General features: G+C 56.9%; 2 protein-coding genes across 4 annotated transcripts; one reads left to right on the top strand and one right to left on the bottom strand.

Annotated features, from left to right (window-relative positions):
* Nucleotides 1–3849: 3849 nt before the first annotated feature.
* Nucleotides 3850–6864, bottom strand: WNT1 (Wnt family member 1; the record flags this gene model as incomplete). The annotated part of the gene is made up of 4 exons (XM_081128904.1): nt 3850–4338; nt 4812–5077; nt 5775–6028; nt 6761–6864. 4 exons carry the CDS (start codon nt 6862–6864, stop codon nt 3850–3852), a joined length of 1113 nt encoding a protein of 370 aa, XP_080985030.1.
* A 7107-nt stretch (nt 6865–13971) lies between these two features.
* On the top strand, nt 13972–19622 carry WNT10B (Wnt family member 10B). 3 transcript variants are annotated; one of them, XM_081128901.1, is made up of 5 exons: nt 13972–14283; nt 15188–15307; nt 15442–15704; nt 17435–17808; nt 18446–19622. In XM_081128901.1, exons 2-5 carry the CDS (start codon nt 15234–15236, stop codon nt 18902–18904), a joined length of 1170 nt encoding a protein of 389 aa, XP_080985027.1. In that variant the 5' UTR covers nt 13972–14283; nt 15188–15233; the 3' UTR covers nt 18905–19622. The 3 variants fall into 3 exon arrangements, with proteins under 3 accessions (XP_080985027.1, XP_080985029.1, XP_080985028.1); XM_081128903.1 differs by lacking the exon at nt 13972–14283 and adding an exon at nt 14546–14756; XM_081128902.1 differs by lacking the exon at nt 13972–14283 and adding an exon at nt 14570–14889.

Below are 19622 nucleotides of genomic sequence, written 5' to 3' on the forward strand. Positions count from 1 at the left end.
TGAAGTGGCAGTAGTTCCCTCCCTTTGAAAAGGGCAAAAAAAAAAAAAAAAAAAAAAGCAGTAGCCTCTTGGAAGCCCCACTTCCTCCTGGGCCCCAGGGAACAGGGCAGCCCTGGCTCCTCCTCAGGAGCCACCCCACCCTATCCCTTCCCAGGGGATGACAAGGGAGAGAGTTGGCGGCAGTTCCCTGGGCATATTTATAACCTGCTGCTCGCTCACCAGCGTCTGCTTTTAGCCCAGACGGGGGAGGGGGCAGAGGGGTGGTCTGTCTCATGCTGGGCGCCCTGGCTGGGTGTGGAAAGAGTGAGTAAGGGTGAGTGGTGGGCAGCTCTGCATGGATATTCCTGCTCACACCACAGCCAAACAGCTTATTTTCTCCTCATTTTGTTATTTTTCTCCCTCTGGCCTGGAGAGGAGGACTGAACCAGCCTGAGGTGGGGGGGTTGTGTGCTAGACCCTGGGGTATTTGCAGCCCCACTGACAGGGTTTTTCCAGGGTGCGTGTGGCAGGGTGTGTGTGGTGCCAGCTTGCTGACCCCCTGGGGACTGTGCGGGCCTGCCATCTCAGTCCTCTCAGGTTTTCCTCTCCCCCTCCCCCTGGATATTTCAAGACCAGCACCTCCCTCACTTGCTGAGGCCAACCATGTGTCCGGGGTCCCTGGCAGCCTCAGATTCCCCTGGGTGTGTGGCATCTGGCACCTGAAGGTCAGAGGTGGGTGGGAGGCTAGCCTGGGTGGATAGGCAGGGCTGAGGCATCAGGCCCATTCCTGATAGTACTGTCTTATGGCAACCTCCCTGAGCTGCTCTGGGCCCTGAGACCTGAGTGAGGCCTCTCTCCAGGCACAGCTGGTTTTCTCCCTGGGATTTATCTGCTCTAGTTCTGCGTGAGGATGGCTCAGATGATAATAATCACAAAATAATTAGCTCCCATGCAGTGCTTTGCAGACCCTCCAGCCCTTTCGCTTGCTTTCCCCCTTTTATCCATGCATGCCCCCTTGAGGGCCAGTCCTCATTCTGCACATCCCTACCTACCCTTCAAAGTCCTAGCCCCCCCGGAAGCAAAGGGCCTCTGTGCTGAGAACTTGAGTGTGGGAGTGTGTCCTTAAACCTCACGCATGTGCAGAGGGTGCTGCACTTCCCTGAGCTTTCACTGTTCTCCCCCCATTACACTGACAATATGTGTTGGTGTGCTTGACTCCCCAGCCGGACTATAAACTCCTCCAGGCAGGCACTATGGCTGTATCCCCAGCATCAGGCATATGCCTGGCACAGAAGAGGTTTCAGCAAGTGTTCAAATGACCCAAGCATTCAGGTACATGATCGCCTCTGAACCTCATCACCTTCCTCAAGAAGACTAAGTACCCATAACCTTCCCTGTTTAACAGGCAAGGCAACAGAGGCTGGGAAAACAAAAGAACTGTTGAAAAGCTATTTCAGGCCAGAACAGGATTCATTGCTTTCTCTTGCTCTTCTTCCAGCTCCTATGTGTCAGCTCAGCCCAGGCCTCCCAGCATCTGGGCCTGAAGCAAATACTGATCTAGCTATTGGGGTCAGGAGTTAGGTGAGAGTGGTTGGGGCCAGCTGCCAACCCTTCTACTCCCCAACCTGCTGCTTCTCCCCAATTCTGGGCATTGTCCAGCAGGAGCATAAGCCCCCTCTCTTGCCTTCTGCAGCCCAATAACTTCTTGCTTTAGGAGCTGGGGGATCTAATAGCTCATTGGATTATAGACTGGGCATTCTCTGCAGGGGATTCTTTACTGGAAACCCAAGGCACGTCAGGTGCTTCCTACCCCAGATCAATATTTGCATTCCTCCCCCCTGGCTGCCCATAAGAACTGAGCTGGTGCTAGCTTGGCAGATGGAGAGAAAGGGAAAGGGATGGCATTGCAGCGTTGAACAGCTCCTGCTTCACTCCTCTACCCCCACACAACCCAAAGGCCAAAGGGGGTCAGAGTTCACACATCCAGGGAGAGGTGGGAGGCGGCAACAACCGCAAAAGAGTCCCGGGGAGAGGGGGAAATTCTCCATTGGGCTGGAATCTGTTGTTGCCCTTGGGAGGTGGAGTGCTTCATAGTTCCCCCTGCCTTTGGGTCCCCCCTGGGGGGAAGTGTTAGGATTAGGGACAGGCATTAGAGTTTAGGAAGGGGTTAATGTTTGAAGTTAGGGTTAAGGCTAAGGTTACACTTAGACCTAGGGATGGGGAGAGGATTAGAGTTAGAGATAGGTTTAGGGCTGTGGGCAGGATTAGTACTTCCGCCAACTCGTGAATGCACACGCAGAGGTGTCCATGTTGTTAGTAACGGATTCCTCAACGGGCTCTTTATGGGAATGGCTAGCTTCATGGTTTGGTTATGGGCCACACTTGGATTTCCTTTTGGTTACATTGGTTTAAGTCCCCACTGCCCACACCGCAGCTGAAGCAGACAAGCTTCAGGAACCAGTAGCTCCACTCCGGGGCAGCAGCACCCTTTCTTGGGTGTCTCTCTCTTTGGTTTCTTTTCAGACTGCAGTCATGGCTATCACTCAATTGTAGCTATTTTTGCACCGACTCTTCCAGATAGGAAAGGCAGGCTCAGAGATTGTTTAATCCCCATTCAGCAAGGGAAGAAACTGAGGCAGCCATGAGCTTGTCCAATATCACACAGCCAGTTGGTGTTTGAATAAGAAAAAGAAACTTGCAGGGACTTTGGGCTTCTGGCCAGGTTTTTCTGGAGACCTGGATCCCCAGTGGCTTCATTAGGGTCAACCCAGGGTCAGAAACTTAGGATCCTCTTGCAGGGCCACGAAACCAGTCCCCCAACTATGCATCTTATTTGTTTAAGAGAGGTAAACAATGGTGTGTTCTGGATTCAAGAAAAGCCACCAAGTCATTGATAAAAATAGAGATTTTTATTCTGCAGAGGAAGATACTACATTGGTGGGGGCGAGGAGCCACTAATAGCTACAGTGGAAGGAAATACTGATTCCGGTAGGCAAAGGCATCTTTGAAATATTGGGCAGAGGAGAAGAGGGATCAGAAAAGGCTGGAGGGCAAAAGAAGAGAAGAATGAAGAGGGGTTGGGTTGGGGTGGAAGTGGTCTCTGCAAACCAGGCTGGAACCCAGCACAATAAATAGTTTTATTTACAACAACCAAACTCGTGGCTTTGTATCCACGTTTCAGTGCAAATTATTTACACACTGATGAGGAGGCAGGACAGGAAAGGGTAGGAGGTGGCTGAGGGAGGCATGGCTCACAGCTGTTCAATGGCTCCACGACAGAGGCTGGGAGAATGGGGGTATTTCTGCTGGGTTCCCCCAACCTCATTTTCCACATCACCACAGCTGCACTGCCCTTTCACCCTGGCACCTCCCGCTTCAGCTGTAGGTGGGAAGGAGAAAGCCCCAGATGCCCAGGTGTGTTCAGGGTCTGCACCCTTGGCAGGGGCATCTGGGGACCTGGAGAAAACGGAGTTAAAAGGGGAGGGAGAGAGGCAGGGAGATCAACGGCGCGGTGTCAGAGGCAGAGCAACACCATCTGGAGCTGACCCGCCGAGGGGAAGGGGTAGAATCCTTCTCTCACCTCCTGGCCAAGCAGGGGGCAGTGCAATGGGGTCTCCCGCGGAGAGGGAGGGAGGTAGGTCGGGGCAGGTCCATCAGGATGGCAGGAGGGTCCTGCCGCCCCAGGCAAGTGGTTTCAGGAGTCCCCAGGTAGGAGGAGGTGGGAGAAACGATCGGACACGTGTGAATGGCGGGGAGTGTGGCTGGGGACAGACCGGGGGAGCGCATATCAGGGCCTTAGGTGCCAGCGAATCTGTTGGGGGGGGGCGGGGCTTGAGGGGAATTTTCCTGGGGGCGAGTCCGCGCAGCGTCTCACAGACACTCGTGCAGGACGCGCGTGTGCGTGCAGTTGCGGCAGCTGACGTGGCAGCACCAGTGGAAGGTGCAGTTGCAGCGCTCGGTGACGCGCTGCGTGCGTGTGCGGTGGCCGCGGCCGCAGCAGAGCAGCTCGCAGCCGTCCAGCGCGGGCGACGAGCTGTTGCAGGCGCGCCCGGTCGTGCCCGCTGTACCCAGGCGTCCGCTGTAGGTGCAGAAGTTAGGTGACTTCTCGAAGTAGACCAGGTCGTGGGGCGAGGGCGGCTTGTGCGCGGGGTCTTCCGGCTCGAGGCGGAGCAGCTCGGCCCGCGAGGCGCGGTTGCTGCCGCGGTTGCCGTAGAGGACGCGCGAGGCGCCGTCGAAGCGGTCGCGCAGCACGTCGCCCACGGCGCGCAGCGTGGGCAGCCGCATCCAGCACGTGCGCACCGTGCACGAGCCCGACATCCCGTGGCACTTGCACTCCTGGCGCATCTCGGAGAATACGGTCTGGAGGGAGAGGGAGGAAGAAGGCTGTCCCGGGGCGCTGCCGGGGCCGCCATCCCGGATACCGCCCCCTCCCGGGCGCCGCCGGGACCTCAGCCCAGCGCAGGCCGGCGGTGCCCAGGGGAAGGGAGGCAGGAAATGTCCCGCGGAGATTTGGACAGCGCGCCAGAGAGTCTATCTCGGCCTCTCAGCCTTATTTTTTGAATCTGTGCAATGAAGGGGCTGTAGGCAATACGTTCTATGGGTTACATGACTTCTGACCTCTACGGTTCTACCTGTCCTGAGCCCCAAGCGTCCCTTTGCCCCTTCCATTCTCTGGCTTCCTTCCAAGCCACCCGCTCCCTCAGGGTTCTCTCTCCTCGTTGCTTGCCCTACGCCCTGGCCTTACCCCCAGCTGTTACTTCCCAAGCACGAGGCTGGCCCCTGCGCGGGATCCCTGCCCCTCTGCGGGTGCGGCGCCCCGCCAGCCCGCTCACCGTTCGGCCCGCCTCGTTGTTGTGAAGGTTCATGAGGAAGCGCAGGTCCCGCCCCTTCTCCCCGGAATCCACAAACTCCCGGCCGAAGAGACGGCCGAAGTCGATGTTGTCGCTGCAGCCCCCCCAGTGCCAATCGGGGCCCCCAGGGCCTCGCCGCCGATAGTCGCACGTGCAGGACTCGATGGAGCCCTCGGAGCAGGAGCGCGCCACCGAATGGGTAACCCCGGCGGAGGTGATGGCGAAGATAAATGCTGTTTCCCGACAGCCTGCGGGGGAAGGAATCAAGGATCAGCGAGTGGGCATGCGGTGTGCGGCCAGCACCCTCCGTGGACGGCTTGGGACCCTTGAGTCCTCCGCCCCGCCCCGCCCTCGGAGTCCTGAAGGCCAGGCGGTGGGCTGTGTTGGGAAGCTGGTCTCATAGGGAAAGCACCTGCGTGGGCACGCAACCACGGCCACACTTGTAATCACGCGTTACCGAGGCCCAGCGCGCATTTTAGATCCTGAGTGGAAGTGGGGCAACCCCAGAAAGAAAAACTGAAGAGAGGGGAGCAGGAGAACTTTGCACCTCCAAGACCTCTCAGCAGCCCAAACGCGGCCCGTGTCAGCGAAGCAAGCCTTGCTGGGCTGGAGGCAAGACGCACCCCTGCAGAGAGCAGGTTCCCAGACCCCAGCCTTCGAGATGGGCTGGGGGAAAGCGGTGGCCCACCAGCGCCCACAATTCAGAACTCCCCTTCTCTGAGGCAGTGGCTCAGAAAAGTTAAGCTTCGTGCCGAGGTGCACGGCTTGAAAGCGCCTGGTAGACGGAGTTTGGTCCAGAGCTAGTGCTGGCCGTAAAGCTCTTGGCGAGTTGAACATGTGACCCTGCGGGAGCCCCTGACATCTTCCCCGCATTCACCCACCCATGCCCTGGGGGTGACCCCGAGTTCCCCTTGTCCGGGCGGCGTCGCCTTCCTGGGTACCCACCTCGGTTCACGATCTTGCCGAAGAGGTGGGGCCCCGAAGCCGTGGGGCAGTTCCAGCGGCGGTTCCGGAACTGCCACTTGCACTCGCGCACAGCGCTCTGCAGCCCCCCGCTCACACTGTGCAGGATCCCTGGGTTCTGGCGGATCAGCCGCCGCTGTTTGCGGCTCAGCAGCTGCAGACTGGGCTCGAGCACCAGTTGCAGACTCTTGGAGTCTGTCAGTAGGTTCGTGGAGGAGGCTACGTTCACGATGCCCCTGGTGAGAGGCGTGATAGCTCAGGCTCTGGAAGTGGGACCTTTACCCTGACCAAAAAGGTTGTGCCCACCCTGCTCTTTCTGGAGCTTTTTGCCTGCAAGGAGCAGCTGGAGATCAATAACAAGGCAATGACTCCGCTCTCCTGGGCTCACTAGATTGAAAGGACTGGTTGTCTAGACTTTTGTGTGGCCAGGAGTCCTAGAGGTGCTAGGGGCCCTAGGTCCAGGGACTGGACAGGGGAAGTATGGGGAACCCAGAGAACACATGTCCACCTTCCCTCTCAGAGTATGCTTCCAGGCAGCCTGGGGAAGAAATCCCGGCCTGCAGTCCATGCCCACCCAAGGCGTGAAATGCTTAGGAGTCCCACCCTCCTCTTGTCTCCTTTCTAAGCGCCCCTGCCCTTCGCTTCCTGCAGCAGGGAAACCTGTGGTGTGGCTACCACCCTGAGGCTGGGTTTGGGGCTCAAGGAAGAAGGGCGGTTCTAGATGGGAGTGGGCTCCCTGCCTGCAGTATCGTGGGCTGCAGCGGCGGGACCATTCACCCCACTTCGGCAGAGGTGGATTCTCTGGAGCAACTCCGCTCCAGAGCGCCCCTCGGTGTTTCGGAGGGAAATCCGAGCTCTGGAGCGAGCCTGTCTGAGGACCGACGGATCCCAGAGCGTGGGAGCTGGATAGGGCTGGCCCCTGGCTCTGCGCCCCGAGACAAGTGGCGACCCCGCACTAGCTCACTTACCACCATCGGCCACTGCTGTTGGCGGCCAGCGCTGCAGGCAGAGCGGCCAGCGCCAGCAACAGCGTAGCAGAAACCCAGCCGGGCAGCAGCGCCCAGTGCCCCATGGCCTGCCTGGCCTTGCCCGCTCTGTGCTGCAGTTGGGGCGGCTTTGACTGCTGCCCGCGACGGTGGGACGGGATGCGGCGGTGGCGGCAGTGGTGAGAGTTCGCAGTCTGGCTCTAACAGCCCTGGGGGCGGGCGGCGGGCAGCATGGCTCGCGGTCCCAGCTGGTGGGCTGAGGCAGCCGCGGCGGGCGGCACCGCCTCTTATAGTTGTGGCGCTGGCTGAAGTGACGATAGGAGGCTGCCCCGCCGGTCTGCACTGTGGCACCAGGGCGCACCGGTCAGGGGCACAGACAATGGGCAGCGAGCGGGGCCGTGGCTCCCGCCCGTCTGAGCCAAAAGCTGACGGGCTGGCCGTCGGGGCTCACCCCCGCCCCCTGCCCGGTGGCTCCCGCCTCCGGGCCTGCACTGGCCGCCGACCCCTCCCCTTAGGCGCCCTCCCACGCGCACCCGCCAGCCTCGCTCCTGTTGGCGTCGGGAGCCCGTCGGGGGCCAGCGTCCGCTAGGGGGCGCAGCGACAGTGTGCTCTCAGGATTTTCCGTGAGAATCCACCCGAGCTCGGCGGCTTTGCCGCCCGCCCTGGGGCTGTCCCCTCGACGTCACCCCAGGCCTTGTCGGCGTTCCCTCTCTCCCCCATCCTGAGTGGAGGAAGGAAAGCTGTGGTTCTGGGCAGCGACTCTGGGGAGACGCCTTCCCTCCCAGGAACCCCCATGGCTGGATAGGGAAGGAAAAGGGGGAGACTGGGGGTGGAGGTGGGGCTGTGGTCAGGGAAATCCCGGGGGTGGGTTGGGGGGTAAGCTGACTAAACAGAGCCTGGCCGTGAAGAGAAACCTGAGGAAGTGGCAGTATGTGCTTACGGGCCTGAAGGTACACACTAGTGTCTGTGGCTGTGTGGTGTGTGCAAGTGGGACAATGCAAATGTGAGTGCATGTGAGAATGCGTGCCAGTGTGTTCTGAGTGTACACATTCATGTGTGTTCTCATGTGCAGAAACTCCATGGTTTGAGGAGGGATGTTAGAAACCTTTCTAAAGAATCTTGGAATTTGACACAGATCAGAAGGGATCATCAAGTCATCTTGTCACAGCCACCACCTGGGGCAGTGCACCACCTTCTATGTGCCAGGAAGGAGGTGACAGTTACTGTCAGGAAAGACCCAGTTGACTGAGGGATAGAGAATGTCTGGGACTGTGTGTGGAGGTGGGTGGGTGGAAGAATGTGTGCATGGGGAGATTAAATATGCATGTATGTGTCACTCTTGCCTGTGTACCTTGTGTCATCCTATGGTGTGTCACCCTGTGGTATGTGCCAACCTGTGCGTGTCACTGGGGGAGAGGGCTGAGCCAGCGACCAAGGTGGTGTCAAGATGAATAAGGCCTGGAGTGTCTGAGTCTCTGAAGACTAGGCTTAGAAAGGAAGGGCAATGGAGTAGATGTCAGGTGTGTGTATTGGGGGAGGACTGGGAAGACAAGGGCCACTGGCTAAACTGAACCCAGAACAGGGAACTTGTGCTTCCATGTGTTTGATTCTTTTGGGGTTTTTCTGTCAAGTTTCTGTCTTACCCCCAAACTCTGGTTCTCTCCACTCTCACTGTGCTGGGAGACCCAGAGCACCTGCAACCATCCCCTCTGTTGTACACTCCTCTTTTCCCTCCCAGGGACTCCACCTTGGCTTCCTATTGAAGAAGTCACTGCTGTTGCCTATATAGGGCATGGGGGCACTGTCAGCCTGGTTATCATGCCCCACCAGCACACACACAGGTGGCTCCTGGAAGGAGGGAGGGTCTCCTCCTTTACATGTCTTTTCCCATTTTACAGCAGAAAAAATAGATCAGGTAGTTGTCCAAGGTCCACACAGCTGATAAAAGAATAAATGATACAGCCAGGCTAAAACCCAGATTATTTTGACTCAAAGCCCATGCTCTTTTCACTTGACCAGCTGCTTATGATTGTGCAGCAACAGCAGGCTAGGGGCCCTTCCCAAAATGGACAGATAAATAAAAATGATTTTTAGGAGTTTCCTGCCTCCCTTTTGGATCCTCTCTTTTCCATGTCCTTTGTCCTTAGGATGTTTTCTCACTGAGTAATGTACCCAGGCCTGATCCTAAAGCGTTCCAATCCTAGAAATGACCAAGCCTCCTCTCCAAAGCAGGAAAATCACTTTAAGAAAATAATCCTGGTAAGTTTAATTAACCTTCCTGGGGCACTTGCATTTTAAATGAGATGTGTATTAACCCAAAGGCAGCCTAATGGAGGTTATTTTTGAGAGGACTGTCCTTCTAGGCCCTTTGTCCAGTCCAGTGTACCTGGTTCCTCTAGGGATTTGACCCTGAGGGACAATGTGTACTGGCCCAGCATTCTCCAAAGCCAGTGTCTCTGCGGAGGACACCCAGTATAGACGGCTCAAGTAAAGAGACAAAGTACCATGGGCAGTTTGTCCTTTATCCCTTAGGAGTTTCTCCTCACTGGGGATAAAACCCCATGGAGGTGGGAGGTGGGCCAAAAGAAAAGGAAGCCCTGACTGTTACCACTGGTGACAGAGGTGGGAAGAGAGGAAGAAGGAGCCAGCGTTCCTTCCACCCACCAGGAGGAGTAGGGAAGAGCAGGAGGGCTCTAGGTCTGGGTCATATAATGTGTGACCTGGCTCAAATTTCTATTTGGATCAAATCATCACTCTGTCCATTGTTCTCTGTTTCTTCCCTGCAGCAACTTATCTCTCTACTGGACCATACGCATCAGCAAATAAACATGCTGTAATATCTCCCATCTAAAAACCCCCAAACTTCATTTGACTCCACACTACCACCCAAGATTGCCCCATTTGTCTGTTTTCTTTTACTGCAAAACTCAAAAGGGTTGCTTTAATGACTAGCACCAATCTCTCTTATTTAGTCTCTCTTTCCACCCTAATCGTACCTTTGAACCCACTCCTCCTCCTATCAAAATCATCCCTGCAAAATCATTCCTGACCTCCGTGTTGCTCTACAGTTGACTCTCAGGGCTCATCTTGGTCAGCCTTTCAGGAACAGCATACAGAGTTGAACATTCCTCCTCCTGGAAGTTCTCTCACTTGTTTTCTGGAACATCATTCCTACCTCCCAGCTGCTCACCTTCTCAGCCTCCTTCTCTGGTTCCACCTTGTGTACCCAATTTCTAAACTAAATTGGGACTGCATCCCAATTCAATCTGGAGCTGCTTCTTAGTCTACACCCACTCTTTTGGTGAACTATCCAGTCTCATGCTCCCTAATTTATATCTCTGGCCCCCAAACTCTGAACTTGCACATCTAACACTTGAATAAGCATCTCAAAATGCACATGCCCAAAACTTGAAACCCTGATTCTTCCCTCGCCCTAATCTGCTCTGTCACCAGTCATCCTCATCTCCATCTCCAGTAAGTGGCAACTCCATCCTTCCTTTAGTTGCTCAGGAAAAGAATTTTAAGGTCATCCTTGACTCATCTGTTTTCTTACACTGCACCTCAAATCAATCAACAAATCCTGTCCTGTCTTCAAAATATATGCTGGCCCTGCCGGGCGTGGCTCAGCCATTGAGTGTTGACCTAGGATCCAGGTGATTGGGGTTTGATTCCCGATGAGGGCACATGCCAGAGTTGCGGGCTCAATCAATGACTCATCATTGATGTTTCTACCTCTCTCTCTCCCTCTCCTGTCCTGTCTCTGAAATCAATAAAGATATATTTAAATTATATATATATATATATATATATATATATATATATATATATATACACTGAATCTGATCCATTCTTACCACCCTACTGCCACGACACTGGTCAGAGCCACCATCGCCTCTCTTCTATATTATTGCAATAGCCTCCTGCTTCTACCCTTGCCTCTGCTCCACACACACAGTCTATTCTCAAAACAGCAACCAGGGCCATTCTTTCTAAAACAAAAGTCAGATTATTTCATTCCCCTGCTCAGGATTTTCCAGTGATTCCCCATCTCACTCAAAGGAAAGGGCAAAATCTTTACAGTGGCCTACAAGGCCCTTTAAGAGCTGACCCTGCGCCCTCCTTCCCTGCTCCTTCCTTGTCTAACCTTACTGCCTACCACTCTCTCCCAGGTGGGTTCCTCTCTCTCACCACACTGGCTTCCTCGATAATTCCTTGATTATACCAAACAAGCTCCTGTCTCAGGATCTTGCACTTGCTTTTCTGTCTTCTGAAATGCCCTTCCTCAGATATCTCCATAGGTTTGTTGTCTCACTTTCTTTTCCCTCCCCCTGTATAAAATGAAATCCCACTACCTATCTCCTTTACCTGGCTTTATTTTTCTCTGTGTCACTTTTGATCACTGAGAACGTTAAAGGCTAGAACTATAAAATCAGTAGCAAATCACCCCTCTGGAGTAGGAATGGGGAGAGAGATGTAGGAGGGGAGAGGGGCTTTACCTTGATCTTGGGGTCTGGGGAGAAAGTGGGAACCAGGACTGAGTTTGTGGGCAGAGGAGCCTACCTTCCGTGAAGCACCAGCAGGCGGCACTACCTCCTTGGTCTGAGAAGGCATCAGCCTCTGGTAGAGAAGGGGGCAAATTTCTGTCTAGGGTAATCCCACCGACTCTTGGGGCTAACTGCTGAATGTGGGGTCTTCCCGAGAGTCCAGCGCAGTTGGGCTTCAGACCCTTTGGTGCCTCCAGGTGGTGGCCTCCGGTGCTGCAGCAGAAAGCGTGAGAGGAGGAGGGTGGGCAGCGCAGCTGAGCTCACCACTGCGGGCGCATCCATCCCTCCTGGGCCTATAATTTGGGTTCCCCGGGCCTGGCCGCCCCTATCAGCGGCTCAGCAATAGATGACTCACTCGGGACCCCGGGCCAAGGCAAACACAGCGGGAGGAGGAGAAGGAGGTTTCCGAGGCTGCTCTTGGCTTTAGCCACCGCCTCAGTTGCTGGATCCCCCAATCTCCAGAGGCCCCCACTCTTTTTTGACCCCCGCCCTCCAGGGCCCCAGTGTTCTTCCCAAATAGCTCCTGCTACACCCTCCATCCCTATGATGGGAAGGCAGCCCTCCACTCTTCTCCTCAGGGACAAGGGGACCAGCTTGTTCCCACTCCCTCTCTGAAGTAATGACAGCCCCTCACTTTCCCCTCCAGTCATGGCCCCAACCCTTGTCAAGGTCTCTCTGGTTCCCGCCCCTCCCCTTTCCTGGAGCTGGCCGCGTGCTTGGGATATTAGGCAATGGGTGTGTACCCACAGCCCTCTCCAGGCCCCGCCTGCCCCACCACCCTCCGGCAGCCTGCCTGCGGGTCAGTGCTCAGGCCAGCCGGTCGGGTCGAGGGCACTGGGGGCCAGTTCAGGCCACCCAGTCTGCCTGCCTGTGGCCTCCTGTCCCAGAGCCGGGCTTCTGCAGGAAGAAGGACCAGCAGTATGGGTTTTTGGATTTGGGACAGGCTAACTTGGGGAGCCCTGGGGTCACTGAGAAGTTAGAATCTATGGTTCTGACCCTGGTTCTTCCTCGGCACCTGACTGTACTGCAGCCTGACAAGGACAGAATCAGAAGAAACAATCTAAAACCTGAGGGAGACTCAGAGACACATGGGGACATACAAATGTCCAAGTGGTCCCCATGGGAGAAGAGGGGAATAGGAAACCTCCTCCCCTCCTCCAGGGACCTGGGTGGATTTCCAGGCTGACACGCAGGAAGAAAGACTAGGACACTGGCAAGGATCGCCAGATCCAGGTGTAAGGATGAAAGCTACTGAGATGGGTCTTGGCGGATTCTGATGGCCTCAAAAACCACACATGGTTTGGTTCTTGGCCTCTAAAGAAGGAGAGGCAAGAGCTCTAGGGCACCTCCCCGCCCCCCAGGTGGGAAAGCAGAAAAAAGCAGCCCTCTGTGGTCACAGCTGTCCATTGTCAGGAACCATAGCACTTTTACCTCCCCAGTCTGCTTTATGTACCTCCCTGGCACATAAAGGTGATCAATAAATATCCCAACAGATGCAAAGCACTCTCTCCAGACCATTCTGACCCCTAGACAGCAGTGTCCCCTGTAGCAAGGGGCAGGACTCCAGCGGTGCAGGCTGGAGGTTGGCTGCGCAGCAGAGCTGCATGGCCACCACCAAGGAAGAGATGACTGTGGCTGTGGGTTTCAGCCCCGTGGCTCTGCTTCCCTGGGGGGCCTGTCTCTGAGTCAATGTGCCAGCCTTGGGATCCCAGGGCCAGCCATGCCTTGGGCTGCGGTCTGGCAGGGGCAGGGGGGGTGGCTGGGTAGCCTGGGGCCCCTCTCTGGCAAAAATAGCCCAAAGTGGTTAGAGCTGGGAGGGTGAGTCAGGCAAGAGTGCAGTGGCACCTAACCCCTTCACTGCCGCTGGAGCTCCCTAAGGTGGTTTGTCTAGGCTGTGCACCCCAAGATCAGACTCTTTCGCTGGCTGTCCTTGGGCTGGGCTCAGAGTGGGATCCTGAGGTTCTCCTCATTTCTTGTGAAGCAAGACTGTGAGCCTGAAGAAGGAATGTGGGCCACCCAAAGTGCAGACCTCCGAAGGGAAGGGCAGGAGACCTCTGCAGGCAAAGATGCCTGCAAGTCAAGGGAAGCATGGGGCAGGCTGAAGATTTTTGGGACTACCGGAGCCTCTGCTAGGGCCAAACTCTGAGGCCACAGCTGACCCCTCCCAAGGGGCAGGCACAGGGCTGGGAGGTGGGCGGAAGCCAAGCCACCCAGACCGGAGCTTCTCCCGCTGGCTCCCAGTGCCCTGTGGTGCACTCTTGCTGAGGACTCTACTTGAAACTGTCCGACGAGGGAAGTCAGTTCTCAGCCTGGTCTTCGTCTTGTCAAGGCATCCCCCAGCCATCCAACACTCCGTGGGGAAACTGAGGCAAAGAGAAATGACCACTTGGGACCTGGGTCCTGGCTCCCGGCTCCCTAGTCTGGGTCAGTGCAACCTCCTTGCTGCCTTGGCGACTCCAGAGCAGGTGAGAGGAACTCTGGCCACCTCCGGATTCAGTGGGGCCAAGCCTGAACCGGGGCGTCGGGGGAGGGTGTGTGTGTGTGTGTGTGTGTGTGTGTGTGTAAGCTGGGAGGAGGGGGAGCGACTGCGCTCCCCGGGTCAAGGCGGGGGGGGGGGGGGGGGTGCGAGGAGTGGGGTGGGGATGCCCCGGGCTCGGGGAGGGGCCGCAGCTCTGTCAGCCGCGGCAGAGCCGCCCGCGAGCTCCGCGCGAGTTCAGCGGAGTCCCCAGCTCCTCGCTCGCCCTCTCGCTGGCTTTCTGGATCACTCCCTCCCTTCCTCCCTCCCTTCTTCCCGGCGGCCGCGGCGGCGCTGGGAAAGCGGCGAAGAGGAGTGGCCCTGCCCTGGAAGAATGCGGCTCTGCCGAGGGGGCCGAGCCCGACGCCTTCTCCCCACGGTTTGAGCGGCCGAGCCAAGGCGACCGGACCCCGCCGGTGGCGGACCCCGCCCCAGAGCAGCTGGAGGTAGTGGGAGCGGGGAAAGCGGGGAGGGCAGGGACGCGCACACTGGGACCAGACCGGCACGCGCATACGCCCACAGGGGCGCAGAGATGCGGAGAGAGCCGGAGATGTTACCAGAGATAAGGACCCGGCAAATAAAGGAGCGCCCCCAGATTTGAACACGAAAGCAAAGGGGTGGGTACTGAGGTTGGGACCGGTGAGGACCAGATGGGCGACGCGCGGAGGCGGGGAACCGGTAGTTAGGGACGGTGGCGGACGGGGGAGAGGACTCGGTCTGCGCGTGCGATCCCTTTCAGGCGGGAACCAGGTCCCCTCCCCGTCTTTGCCGCACCTGAAGCCTCCGCTCTTTCCCTGCTGCGGAGGAAGGGAGTAGAGCGGGTGAAGAACCCATTCCTCCACTCTCCTCGCGGAGGCTGCCTGCCCTCGACGGCAACTGAAGGCGACACTCTCCCCACCCCACCCCCACCTCGCCGGCAGTAGGTGGTGGGGAACCCCCTCCCAATCCCGCCCCCTAGCCCTGTGAGGGCGTGAAGCTGTGTAGGGCGGGGGAAGCGAGTCGTGGGGCCCTTGAAGAGGGAGCGGTGCGAGGTGGTGGAGCGGTGTTCGTGAGTACGTGTGTCTGAATTTGAATGTGTGTGTCCGTGTGCCTGGCATTGCGTATGGGTGGGTCTGATCCAGGGGCGCTCGATTAAGTCTCAGCTGCGAGGCCTCCGCTCTTCCTCCAGGGCCCAGAGATTCTGGGAATCAAGGGGGTGATTCTTACTGTTTCGTTTGGGGAGAGATGAGAAGGGTCAGTGACATCAGCGGGGTGACATTAGTGAGTTAAGAGCCCGAAGTTGGGCATCTTTCAGTTGGCCAGGCGAGCCACCCTATTCTGGAGCCCTCCTTAAGTCTCCTTGTCTTGCAGGCCCTGATCGATCTGCCCACCGGGGCCTTCGGGCCCGGGCTTCGACATGCAGGAGGAGCCCCGGCCGCGGCCTCCGCCCTGGGGCCTCGCGGGTCTTCTGTTCCTGGCGCTCTGCAGTCGGTGAGCAGTTCCCGCTGTCACCCAGCCCCACCCCACCCCAAAGCCCGGGCTAGAAGCACCGCCCCAGGGCGGGAGGATTCGGAGGGGGCGCGGGTCCTGGACCACAGACCCAGAAACGCCTTCCCCGTTCCCAGGGCCCTAACCAATGAGATTCTGGGCCTGAAGCTGCCCGGCGAGCCACCGCTCACAGCCAACACCGTGTGCTTGACGCTGTCGGGCCTGAGCAAGCGGCAGCTAGGTCTGTGCCTGCGCAGCCCCGACGTGACCGCGTCCGCGCTCCAGGGCCTGCACATCGCGGTCCACGAGTGTCAGCACCAGCTGCGAGACCAGCGCTGGAACTGCTCGGCGCTCGAGGGCGGCGGCCGCCTGCCGCACCACAGCGCCATCCTCAAGCGCGGTGAGCCTGGCGGGGCGGATTTGCGCCGCCGCTGGGGCTGGGGGTGGGGGACAGGCCAAGGCGAGCGGAGGCGGGAAGGGACGGGTTCACGACTCGACTCGGGGAGGCGCCTCTCCGGGAATTCCCCCCCGGGAGCCTCAAGGAGCTGGGTCTGGCCACCCGTCTGGGCCCCTGCGCTTCTGACTTCCACCTGCTCGCTGCCGGCAATGCAGCTGGGTCCCTGCTCCCATACCCTAAGGCCCCCCTTTCCTGTTTCCACCCAGCTGGATCTGGGTTGCACCTGTGAACAAGAGATGCCCCCAGCCCTGGAAGCTTCAAACGCCCCCCCCCTCCATTCACTCTCCCAATTTTCACCCCCCTCACTCTAGGAGGGACAAGCCCAGGCTGGTGTCCCCAGAAGCTCAGTGGAGGTGGGGTGCCACCCCCAACCGTTTAAGGGTTAAATCTATTCTCCTAATTACTGGGGTTCCCAGGAGCTGAGGCTGGGAACAAAGATCCTGATGGCTTTGAAGCAGGGGAGCAGCCCCCTCCTCTGTGCTGTGGGGGCCCCAGGTGGCTCTCACCTGAGCAGGTGGGGAACGGGCTGGAGGGGTGGAGAACAGGTCACTGCTGGCCTGGTCTGGGAGGCATGGTTTGGGAGGTATCAATGCCTCTTGCCAGGCCATGCTCCAGTTTACTCCTAGGAGGAGTAAAGACCCATCCTGGGCTCAGCTCAAGGGTGGGGGCAGGACTTCGGGGACTACAGGGTTAATAGGCAGCTGCCATCTGCAGGGGAATTCCCAAGACGTGTGCAAACAGCTTCACCCCTGGAGGGTTGAGGTTGGGGGGGATCAGGAGGTTGGGCCAGGAGCCCTGCATCCTGGGGTGGGAAAGGCCTGGCCCCTAAGGAACTGCTGTGTCTCATCCTCTAAGGGCTCCAGGGAGCCCCTGCCTAAAAGGAAGTGAGGGATCCCCTCTTTCTCCAGAGGACGTGTTGTAGGGGAAGGCTTTGATGCCCAAATGAGAAGCACATGGGTAAGGCTTGTCATCCTGAGCCTCTGTGACCCCAAAAACAAAACAAAGGAGCCAACGTTTTAAGAGAGCCTTAGGGAAAATCACCCCTACCTCTCTCCCCTTCCCAGTATTTTATAGAGTAACAGCAGGTTAGGATAAACATAAAGAGCAGTAGTAAGGACAAATACAAAACTAGAAACTGGAAAGGTGAAGGACAGCTCCACAGCTCCAGTGCTTTGGGGCTTTGGGGTTGGTGGAGGATAGGTTGGTTAAAAGACCGATTAAAATAACCCCGAAGAAGAAAATGAACCACAATTGCCTCAGCTTCCACCCCACCCAAGCTCCCTGCAGGGCTGGGGAATTTCTAAGGCTTTCAGATGTAGAACTCAGTGAACATATCTTCAAAGACCACAGGGACTCCCAACCCCAGGGGTCTTTCGCTCTAGGCTAGCTCTTTCATCCACACCTGAAAATCCCAGACTTACAGAGCAAGAATGGGCCTCAGAGATCTTCTCAACCCATCCTCTTGCTTTATAGATGAGGAAACTGAGGCTCTGCGCTTTCAGTTCCCTTTCTTCTCCCGCGCCTTTCTCCCAAATTACTGAGCTAGTAATGGCAGGGTCAGGATTCAGTTAGGAATTTCTGGAATTGGAGGGTGGCTGTTTATTTCCCTCTGCCTCCCTACTCTCAGCTGCCTGTCAACCTTACCCCTGATTGTCACACCCTTTCATTCCCAGGTTTCCGTGAGAGTGCCTTTTCCTTCTCCATGCTGGCTGCTGGGGTCATGCACGCAGTAGCTACAGCCTGCAGCCTGGGCAAGCTGGTGAGCTGCGGCTGCGGCTGGAAGGGCAGTGGTGAGCAGGACCGGCTGAGGGCCAAACTGCTGCAGCTGCAGGCACTGTCCCGGGGCAAGAGTTTCCCCCACTCCCTGCCCAGCCCCGGCCCTGGCTCAGGCCCCAGCCCTAGCCCCCAGGACACATGGGAATGGGGTGGCTGTAACCATGACATGGACTTTGGAGAGAAGTTCTCTCGGGATTTCTTGGATTCCAGGGAAGCTCCCCGGGACATCCAGGCACGAATGCGAATCCACAACAACAGGGTGGGGCGACAGGTACGTGTGTGCAAAATATCCTGGGTCTCCCTAGCTTTCCGGGTGTGGCTGGAGTTTGAGAGGCATGGCGGAGTAAGAGGATGAGATGTGATGGTTGACTGTCACCATCTGGATGGCCCTGAGCAAGCCATTTAACCTTAGTTTTGCATATGTAAAGAGAGTCTGGGGATACCTACCTTACAATGTCATTAAGAGTGAGCTAGTAAATAGAGCCCCCAGCAGAGTCCCTAGTCCTTGACAGGTGCTTTTTACATGGTAGCTATTATTACAGCTTTCTTCCCTATGGAATTTAGGAGTGCTCTGGGCCCAGACTCTCCATTTTAGCAGTGCTCATTCTGGAAAGAGCACTGGACTGGGAGTCAGAACAACTGGAGTTGAGTCCTATTACCAGCTAGTATCATCTGAGTCTCTATTACCAGCTAGTGATTGAAGATGCTCTGGCTTCAGTTCTCCAACCATAAAATGAGGGAGTTGGGCTATCAGCCAGCCTCTTTTTCTTCTAATATTCCACAGTCATTTGGTCATTCTTGCCTGTTTGTCCCTCCCTGTGCCCCTCTGTTCCCTCCCCTCTTCTGTGCCTCTGTGCTCTGTGCATTTACTGCCCTTTCCTTCACCTCTTCCCCCTCTGATGCTCTAGGTGGTAACTGAAAACCTAAAACGGAAATGCAAGTGCCATGGCACCTCAGGCAGCTGCCAGTTCAAGACCTGCTGGAGGGCAGCCCCAGAGTTCCGGGCGGTGGGGGCAGCCTTAAGGGAGCGACTGGGCAGGGCCATCTTCATTGATACCCACAACCGGAACTCCGGAGCCTTCCAGCCCCGTCTGCGTCCCCGTCGCCTCTCAGGAGAGCTGGTTTACTTTGAGAAGTCTCCTGATTTCTGTGAGCGAGACCCCACCGTGGGCTCCCCAGGCACACGGGGCCGGGCCTGCAACAAGACCAGCCGCCAGCTGGATGGCTGTGGTAGCCTGTGTTGTGGCCGTGGGCACAACGTGCTCCGGCAGACAAGAGTTGAGCGCTGTCATTGCCGCTTCCATTGGTGCTGCTATGTGCTGTGTGATGAGTGCAAGGTCACCGAGTGGGTCAACGTGTGTAAGTGAGGGTCACCCTCACAGCAGGCTGGGGGAAGGGGAGGGGCACCTTTTCAACCTTTTGTTCTAATTTCTGTCCAAGGTCAATCTTGGCCCCTGGAAGCTCAAAGTACCTACCTGGAAATAGCTTTTGGGTTGGTGGAGGTCAGATGGAGTCTGTGATGTGTGGCCTTCTCCCCCCACAGTTGAAGGGCCTTGGGGGGGAGATGTCACCCCTCTTCTGCTCCTTAAACACCTGGATGGACTAAGATGAAATGCACTGTATTGCCCCCTCTCCCCAACCCTGGGGTCCATTTAACTCTGATTCACACTCCATTTGGCTGGGGAGTCCCTATAGTTTGACCACTCTTCTCCTTTGAGGGTTAGCCCCAGGCACTGTGTGGAGCCATGAGACCTATGTCCAGAAAGAAACCACTCACTCCATTTGCTGTTCCTGAATTCCTCTACTGTAGCCTGAGTCCCCTCTTGTGGGGTAATGGGAGACAGTGGATGGGACAGAGTGCTGGGAAGTGCTCTCCCCTGAGTCCTCAGAGTCATCTGTCCAGGCCCTTAGGGAAGCTGTTTGCCCTCCATTCATATGTTAAAGAGGACCCTCCAAAGGAAGAACGTCCTACAACTTTCTGAGCCTCTCTTTCTTTCTTTAGCAGGAGGGTGGGAATGGATAATTTATTGTACTGAGACTTGTTCTTGGTTCCTGTTTGTAACTAAAATAAATTAAGTTACTGGA

This window comes from Miniopterus schreibersii (assembly GCF_964146895.1).
Source record: "Miniopterus schreibersii genome assembly, chromosome: 2".
Classification (NCBI taxonomy): domain Eukaryota; kingdom Metazoa; phylum Chordata; class Mammalia; order Chiroptera; family Miniopteridae; genus Miniopterus; species Miniopterus schreibersii.

Excerpts from the sequence above, each read along its gene's own strand:
- WNT10B (XM_081128901.1), top strand. The coding sequence starts at position 15,234 with ATGCAGGAGGAGCCCCGGCCGCGGCCTCCGCCCTGGGGCCTCGCGGGT. Across the intron at positions 15,308-15,441 it reads TTCCTGGCGCTCTGCAGTCG|GGCCCTAACCAATGAGATTC; the intron begins GTGAGCAGTTCC and ends CCCCGTTCCCAG. Across the intron at positions 17,809-18,445 it reads ACAACAGGGTGGGGCGACAG|GTGGTAACTGAAAACCTAAA; the intron begins GTACGTGTGTGC and ends CTGATGCTCTAG.